The sequence below is a fragment of the Solanum tuberosum genome, unplaced genomic scaffold (assembly GCF_000226075.1).
Source record: "Solanum tuberosum cultivar DM 1-3 516 R44 unplaced genomic scaffold, SolTub_3.0 scf00372, whole genome shotgun sequence".
NCBI classification, from domain to species: Eukaryota; Viridiplantae; Streptophyta; class Magnoliopsida; order Solanales; family Solanaceae; genus Solanum; species Solanum tuberosum.
This window is the reverse complement of record NW_006239295.1, coordinates 502,236-511,271: the sequence shown is the minus strand read 5'-3', so window position 1 is coordinate 511,271 and position 9,036 is coordinate 502,236. Positions and strand designations below refer to the sequence as shown.

Genomic DNA, 9,036 nt, shown 5'->3' with positions numbered 1-9,036 from the left:
TCTTTGATGTTCCTTTTTGTATTACCTGCACAATTTAAGCAGTCATCATTATAATCAACACTAGGTTTGGAGGAGAATCTACAAAAGAAATTTGAATATGGAATATTTATGACCAATTTGAGGATCAAGTTCAGTTGACTTGTTATTGCGAGTCGGCTGGTTAATTTATCCTGTCTGTAGTAACAAATTTATAATAGATCATGCTAGGGGCAGGTTTGTCACTGAGATTATTTTTTTTACTAGTTTACTTATTGGTATGGGTCGAATGGTTAGATTTGTTATAGATCATTGTTTCTGGTTTTGATAGTAATCTAGTCCTTGTTCTTGTGATAACTTCTTGTTTGTTGGATGCCTTTTAAGTATTGTCCATATTTTTCTGTGTCTGGTCTTTCTTATTTGGAATGTTTTAGCTGCATACTGGGTATTTTTTATCATGTTTCTCATTTCCTCTTTTCCTTGGCTTACTAATAGGATTCTTGCAAAAAGAAAATGGTATGTTTCATTTTTCTATTCATGATGAAATAGCTTCTCTTTTTTCTTCTTCATTTTTGTCAATATTAGACTTTGGACTTGTGACATGTTCTTTCTTTTTCTGAGTACTACCCTGATTCTCTTCATGTTCATGCTCTTCCTGTTTTGTTTTCCATCAATATTATTGGTAACTTTAATTCTTTTTTTTTTTTCCTCCTTGGGCATCTTTATCCTTAGCTTTCCTTGTTGTTTTCCTTGGACATTAATAGCCACATTTTTGTTGTTCCTCTTTCATTTGATAACATCTTTGCTTTTTATCTTTTTGCTTGGCGTCATGTCACTGCTTCCTCCTATTTCTTGTACCTTTTCCCATTTACTTGTTTCACTCATTAAATTCCCTCTTTGTATGAGTCGCACCTGCCCTACACAAGAGAGACGACCTTCATTTCACAGTAAATTAATTGAATTAAAAGAATTATATACTTATATTGTTAGCTATTATTTACTGTATCTTTTTGCATTGTCAAAGACATGTTTGTAATAAATAATTACCGATTATAGTAGGTAACTTAACAATTTTTTTTATTTTGCAGCACTTAAGAATATCAAGAATCATCTCAAGTTCTCGTGGAATATCTTTTGGGATGGATTCAAATTTGGCACCATTGAGTTCTACTCTTGGATCTCTACCAGATTCCTCTAATGATTGCTTGTTGAGCCAAATTATATGTGGATCTCCCATTGGATATAATCCTCCTTTTGATCAAGAAAAGAATTATAATGAAGACAATAATGTTCGAGCACAATTAATAAATAACAATAACATCCCAATTATGTCCTCATTACCACAAGAAAATTATGGTATTCATCACGATAATAGGGAAAAATCAATTTTTGATATTGTTGATGCTGCTATGAAAGAAATGCTTGTACTTTTGGATGTGAATGATCCAGTCTGGGTAAAATCATCAGGTAACGAGAGGTGTTGTATACATCGTGAGAGTTATGATAGAAAATTTCCAAATTCATATCGGCCTTATAAATCATCCACTACTCGAATTGAATCATCAAAGCATTTTGGAGTTGTGCCAATGACTGCAATTGAGTTGATCCCAATTTTTCTTGACCCGGTAAGTTTTTTGAACGGTTTCATGCTATAACAATTTAATTTACGAGTGATATTGTATACTTTGGGCTTAGGGTCATACCACTTTAATTAGAACATGTTAGTAATAGGGTCTTAGGTTTACTTTGTTATATATATAGCTCCGTCTCATATATTTAGCTGAGTTAAAATTGTGTGTGCTAGCCACTTTTTTGATAGATTTTTGAAAAGTAGACAATGTTTAAGAATTTATTGAAAATTGGTCGCTTTTGATGTGGCAAGACACCATGCGAATGTCATGGATTTCAAACATGACAAAGTCAGGAATCCAAGTTAGTGTTACGACTTTTTGAAATGTAGCACACTTACGTCATGGATTCAAAGTCGACTAGTTTTGAAAATTTTGAATTTTTTTCAACGACTTTAAATTTATAGTTATTTTTTAATAGGTCATTTTATTTTTTAATTTTCTCCCATGCAATATTTTGATTATGAAGAGTTTAAATGGAGCGATAGACATGACCAATGAGCATTTGAATAGAAACTCTAATTACTTGAAATTATTTTGAGGTGTAACTATTATTGTTTAATCATTAATTATATACTTAAAATGATTGATTTTGTATATGCAGATTAAATGGATGAACATGTTCCCCACTATAGTTAGAAAAGCTAGGAATATTGATGTTATTAATCCTGGGAATATTGAAGGCTCTATACAATTGGTAAATTATTAATTATTTTGAATTTTTCCCCCTAAATTCAAATAAATATTAAAATTGCTTCTTAAAATAATCTAATTGTTTTTTGGTTCTTGAAAACAGATGTATGAACAATTGCATATTTTATCTCCTTCAGTGGAAGCTAGAGAATTTTTCATCATACGCTGTTGTAGAAAACTTGATCAAACAACATGGATAATGTTGGATGTTTCATATGATTTATTCAAAGAGATTCAAACTCATGTACCTTCTTATGCTTGGAAGTTTCCTTCTGGTTGTGCAATCCAAGATATGGGCAATGGAGGAAGTATGGTAAGAATAATTTCTCTCTATATATTTTTTATTTAAAGAGGTAGCTTAATGTATTGACCTCCTTCCATACCGGGTTCAGGGAAGGGCAATACCATAGGGGCACACAACTTTATCCTGCATTTCCACGAGAGATTGTTTTCACAACTCAAACCATTGAAAGATATATCACTATTTACATGTAGCCTATTTTCAAAAAGATATGTTACATAAGTAAAAGTTTACATGTACCGATGCTTGTAACATGATGTCTATTTTTCTTCATATGATATAATTATAATCAAACCTATATTGATTCTCGATTTATCAAATTTTAAATCTTTATATTATGTTGTTCACGCTTCAAATATTTATCTTTGGACATGTCTTAGGGACTGATTAAAGTGTCCTCATTATTGGGACAGAAAATGATCTTTTTGTTACATGAATAACGTTGCACATTCCCGCGAACAATATTATAAGTTGTATTTATTGCATTATTTTCAATAACTATACTTTTTAACATATGCTATGAGAGTCGTCAGACCTATGAGTATTCTTAATTTAACAATGTTGAACCCCGACCCATATTATATTGTTCAAGCCCTAGATATTTAAATCTAAGCAAAAGCAGATGAATAGTTTTGTACTTTTACTGTCTTAAACAATTTTCACCTTATAACATACACTATTAAATATATGAATTTTCAACATATGTTCCAATCAAAAACATTTCCAATGATCCAACTAATTTTGCTTTCGTGATTTCTTTTTCTTGTAGGTTACGTGGATTGAACATGTTCAAGTAGATGAAAAAAAACACTTTAATGGTATCTTTAAAGACATGTTGTGTGGTCATCAAACATATGGAGCTGAAAGATGGATTGTTACACTTCAAAGGATGTCTGAGAGATATAATTTTGCAATGGGTGCAACATGTCCTACTAAGCATGATCTCAAAGGAGGTTCGATTTTATATCTCCTTCTTTATATATTTATGATTTCAAATTTTAATACATTAAGATAAGATAAGGATCTATGTAAAAAAAAATTGTCACCTCAAAGCGGCTTGAATTAAAAAGACAAAATCTTGATGGAGCTCAAATCCATCTCTTTTTCTTTGTTTATTTGAAATATTGCCTTCTTTTTAAAAGTTTTCTTTTTCTTCAAAAGTGTGATTGGTGTGAAAGAATTTTTTTTAAGAGAAAAATAAGTTTTTTTTTATGTTTGATTAGAGAAAATTTTTTCCAACTAAAGGGTTTGAAAATTGATCATCTCTTTTAATTTTGGGTAAAAGATATTTTTCTTGTAATTATCTCAATTTTTAACTCGAAACATGTCCTTAAAGTTTTGTTTTTTTAAGGATATCTTTGGTATAATGGTTTTTTTTTTAAAAATATCAGTCATTTCTAGAGAAAATATTTTTCTACCAAAGAAACGGGAAAAATGATGTCTTTGCACATTTATTTTGGAGAAGTCATTTTTATTCATAATTATCTAATTTTTTTAACGTTATATCAACACTTTAACAATACTAGCACATTACTGTCATCTTTTAACACTCGAAAATATCATCAAAACACTATCTGGCTTGCTAATATTATTATCAAGGATCAATCTTCATTAAATGTTTCAAAATACTCTTTTTTTTCAAAATAAATTATTCTCTAAAAATTGACTTCTGTCACACTAAGCACGCCCAATTGATAAGTCCATATTAATTTTTTTTTCCAGTGGTTTATGATATTCCAAAAGAGGTGAAAAATTTGATGAATCTGTCTCAAAGGATGGTGAAGAGTTTTTGTGAAATCCTAAACATGACAGATAAATTAGATTTTCCAACTTCATCACAATTGAATAGTGGAGATAGGGTTTCTATAAGAAAAAATATAGAAATTACCCAACCACAAGGCTTCATTGCCAGTGCTGCTACTTCTCTATGGCTTCCCCTTTCATTTGAAACTATTTTTAATTTCCTCAAAGATGACAATACAAGATGTCAGGTATGTATCAAACCTTCTTTATAATAGCGTGGTTTGTTCAGATATTTATTTTAGTTGTTCAATACAAATTTTGTTATAGAGAACATGTTAATATAACATAATATTAATATCGGTTACGTTCCAAATAAAGTTAAATGTTATAGTGAAATGTTGTTGTTAACCATAGGTCTGTCGGTATGCATCTTTGCGCCGTATATACAATTTTAATGCAATGAACCAAACGTCCTATAGAAAATATTTTTGTAATATCCATCCCTTTATAACTTATTTAATTTCTAACCAAACGACCCCTAAAAGTACCCTTATGGATTAACTTCTTCAATCCCTGTGTTGATTTTAATGTGAAACTTGCAAAAATTTCAATAAATATGATAATCGGAACTCATTTTTTAAAATTAGAATAAGTTCAGTGTTAAAAATCTTTGAAACCATTAAGATGAAGTCCTCAATTCTATTGATATTTTAATATTGGACTCGTTATCTACATGTTCAAGTGTTAGCATTAATTGTGCATGATTTATTTTATTTTATTATATGGTCTTACAATACTCATCTTACGAACTAATTTTTCAGGATCAAGTAATGAGTTTGTTTATCATCTGATTTTGGTTTTCATTTTTTCTTATTAGTGGGATGTTTTGTGCGGTGAAAATAATGTTATTGAGAAAGATAAAGTACAAACAGGAACTTCTCTAGAAAATAATATTACAATCATTCAGGTATTTGTCAAATTTATTTATTTATTTATAATTTACTATTTTCTTTTTTAACTATTAGGTAATGATATTTCACTATATCTGAAGAATAAAATAAATGTACTTATGATTTGTATTCACATGTAAAAATATCAAAATTTCTAACTTGTATCTCCCCCCTCCCCCCACACTTTATTTTTTTAATCTATGGTTATTAAATTAAAAGACATTTTTTGGGGTCCAATTTCACTTTTGAGTTGTAGTAAATTAAACACAGGAAAACAAGACCATCTTTTGATGCGTTTAATTTATACACTTGCAATTTGAAAATCTTCTTCACATTATCATAACTTAGCCTATTATAGAAAGTCTTCATTTGTCATATTTTCTGGATTAATAATTACACTTGATTTTCTTTCTTTTTATTTTTTAGGTGAACTAATTCTGATAAATACATATGACTATAAAAGGGACAAGAATTGATTATGAAATTCATCGCTTATATTTAACAAATTAGCTATAGTTAACAACATTATTTGAAAATACATTATTCGATGGAATTAGAGATGAATTTTTTGTTGTTTAGCGTAAAAAATTGTCCCTCAGAAATTCTTGGTTCTTCTTAGTGCTTACACTATTTTTCCTTAAATTGTTGTAATGTATGCAGCCTTATATGTCAATAGAGAACAACATGTTAGTTCTTCAAGAGTCAAACATCGATGACATGGGAGCCTTTTTAATCTATGGAACCATTGATTTATCAACATACAATTCAATTGTCAATGGAAGTGATGCAAAAGAAATTGCTATTTTGCCCTCAGGTATCATGATAAGTCATGATGGTCGCCTCGGCTCAGATAGGAACAATAATGGAAATGTGCAAAATGGTTCAATCTTGACAGTGGCTTTGCAAAAATTAATTTGTGCCGATAATAATTTAATCTCTCAACACCAACAAATGGAGGCAGTGACTTATATTCATAACCTTTTGAGCTCTATAGTTTTAAAAATCAAAGCAACATTATGTTACTCTGATTAAATATTATGATGGTTTAATTTGATGTTGTTATTTTATTTTATTGGAGATTTTAAAACTTAGACAAATTAATATGTTTGAAGATTGATGTATTCCCTTTTTTATGACATATGAAAATTTCAAGATCGTGAGATATGTCATTGCTATTATTTTTTATATTGATAGACAAAATTTTGAAACTATTTATTTGTTTGATTATATAAGTTTTAGTCTCTTTGGCCAAAGTATCAAAGCGCTTAGAATTGTGTGATTTTGAAAAATATTTTTAAAAAGGTAGATATTTGTCTTTAGGTCATGAATTTCCTAAAACACCTTTTCTGGTAATTATGTTTGTCCTTTGTCATGTAACAATTTCAAGCGCTTCTGATTTTGCAAGACAAATCTAATGGAGTTTTATATATATATATATAAATTTTGGTAACGTACCTTGCACGTTTGACTTCTATTACTGTATAAAATTTATATAGGCCTAACTCATGTATAGAAAACATTTGTAATATCAATTTCCAGATAACTTAAAAACAATAAGATATACATATCATCATATGCATACAAAATGAAAAAGTTTAAACAAAGCAATCTATTAATAAGAATAAGAAAGAATAATCGATAAATTAAAAATTATATAAGAATTATAAGATGATAAAATACAAAAGACGAGTGGACTAACATTTTATGTCCAATTTATAAAGGAAGAAATTGTGTACTTCAAAAAGTTGAGAATATGAAAGTAATAAAGAGAAAAAAAGATAAATTTACCTGATTTTGTAACTGAATATGGTTGTATTAACAATCATAATTAATGTGTGCCTAATTATGCCATTCAGTTGGTTGGTGGAATTTTCAGTTAGTTAGTGATGTCATAGTCGGTTAGTAAACTGATTAGTTAATTAGATATTTTTTTCTCTTTCTTCATGCTAGTTGTTAAATTCACACATGTATATAAGTACTCTATGGGTGATCAATGAAAGGAGTGAGTTTTCATTCTACCATATCAAAAGTTTTTCTGTGTAATTTTTTTTCTCAACTCCCAGCTATGGCTTCCATGGTATCAGCCATGATTGAGTTCTCACCATTTGTGTAAACTTTTATATGGTATTAGAGTAAGGTTAGTCGATCTGTTCTTCGTCTTCTGTTGAATACATTGCTACTTGAATCGCCATTTTGACTAATACGAACTTTTGAGCTTTCTATATCAAAGCTCAAGTTTCCTTTTCTATACTGGTCATCTCTAGATCTTGGTTAGATCATAGATTTATTTTTGTCAAATAATTCACGATCAATTTATTGAGTATGTCCATGGTTGTCGACGATAACACATCCACTTCAAAGGGAACTAACACCTCTAGAAATGATACTAGTTTTGCTCTATATGTGCATCCCTCAGATAGCCCATGGATGATGCTTGTTCCTGTTCAATTTTATGGAGCGGGATATCGATCCTGGAGAAGAGGATTCATGCGAGCTCCATTGGTGAAAAACAAATTGGGCTTCATCGATTAGAAGTTGTGAGAAGCCAAATGCAAATTCACCTCAATTGCGCCAATGGCAAAGGTGTGATGACATGGTAACATCTAAGATTTTGAATTCATTGATTAAGGAGATCTCAGACAGTGTGGAGTATGTGAATGATTTTGTTGAACTTTGGAAGGAATTAGTAGATAGATACAATCAAACCAATGGGGAAAAATTATACCAGATAATCAATGACCTCACACAAGGAGTGTAGGATGTCACTGTCTACTATACAAGGATGAAAAGGTTGTGGGAGAAATTGAACACTTTGAGTGTGAAAAATAAATGTAGTTGTGTGTGTGGTGCCAAGAATGGTATGCATAAGGCAGAACAAGATAGACGTTTGATCCAGTTTCTCATGGGACTAAATGAAGTATACACAGTAGTGAGAGGAAAAATTCTCATGATGAATCCACTCTCTTCCATGGGACAAATTTTCTCCTTGTTGATTCAGGAAGAGAAACAAAGAGAATTCAGACCCATATATTCAATCTCTTTGAATGCAAATGTTCTTGACAACAAAGGTCATTTAGGAAGGACTTCCAGAACAAACTATCAAGGAAATAACTAAGCAGGTGGTAGTAGCAGTTCAGGATTAAACTATTATTTAGGCAGCAGTAACAGTTCAGGAGGAAACTACTATTCAGGCAACAGTAGTAGTAAAAATGCTATAGTGTATGACTATTGTAAGAGGACAGTACACACTAGGGATAAGTTTTACAAGTTACGTAGGTATACTCAAGGCAACAACAATCACAATTACAAGTCAAGGAACTACAATGATGGTCAGAACTTTAGGCAACAAAGCTCAAACATCAAAGGAAAAAGAGTGGTGGCAAATGTGCATGGTGCTGCAAATGGCATGATGTCTTCTCGTGGAGAGGAACAACCACAAGGTTACAATCATCCAAGTGCTGGCTTTACTCTCACGCCTCAATTTCCATTAAGACGGACTGATACCCGATGCCCTAAAGGCCCGAGAGAACCAACATAGCTAATAATATTTCCCCCATCTCTCTAGTATGTCGAATTACTTCATTATATGTTTATTACTCCACTATTGTGTTATTATCCTCGTATTTGCTAGTATAGGAATGGAGTTTGCAATAACAAGTCTGGTGAATTCTCCTCTTAGTCAATTGAAGTCAATTGTATCATTTAAGCTCATAAGAACTCCATTGATGTTACATAGCTCCTTATG

General features: G+C 30.7%; 1 protein-coding gene across 1 annotated transcript; it reads left to right on the top strand.

The window, feature by feature from the left end:
- Nucleotides 1–1,115: 1,115 nt before the first annotated feature.
- LOC107063524 (homeobox-leucine zipper protein HDG11-like) lies at nucleotides 1,116–8,829 on the top strand. The gene is made up of 9 exons (XM_015315485.1): nucleotides 1,116–1,601; nucleotides 2,209–2,301; nucleotides 2,401–2,610; nucleotides 3,368–3,551; nucleotides 4,321–4,589; nucleotides 5,219–5,308; nucleotides 5,952–6,251; nucleotides 8,290–8,359; nucleotides 8,447–8,829. The coding sequence occupies exons 1-9, from the start codon at nucleotides 1,116–1,118 to the stop codon at nucleotides 8,827–8,829; spliced, it is 2,085 nt and encodes a 694-aa protein (XP_015170971.1).
- Nucleotides 8,830–9,036: the final 207 nt, after the last annotated feature.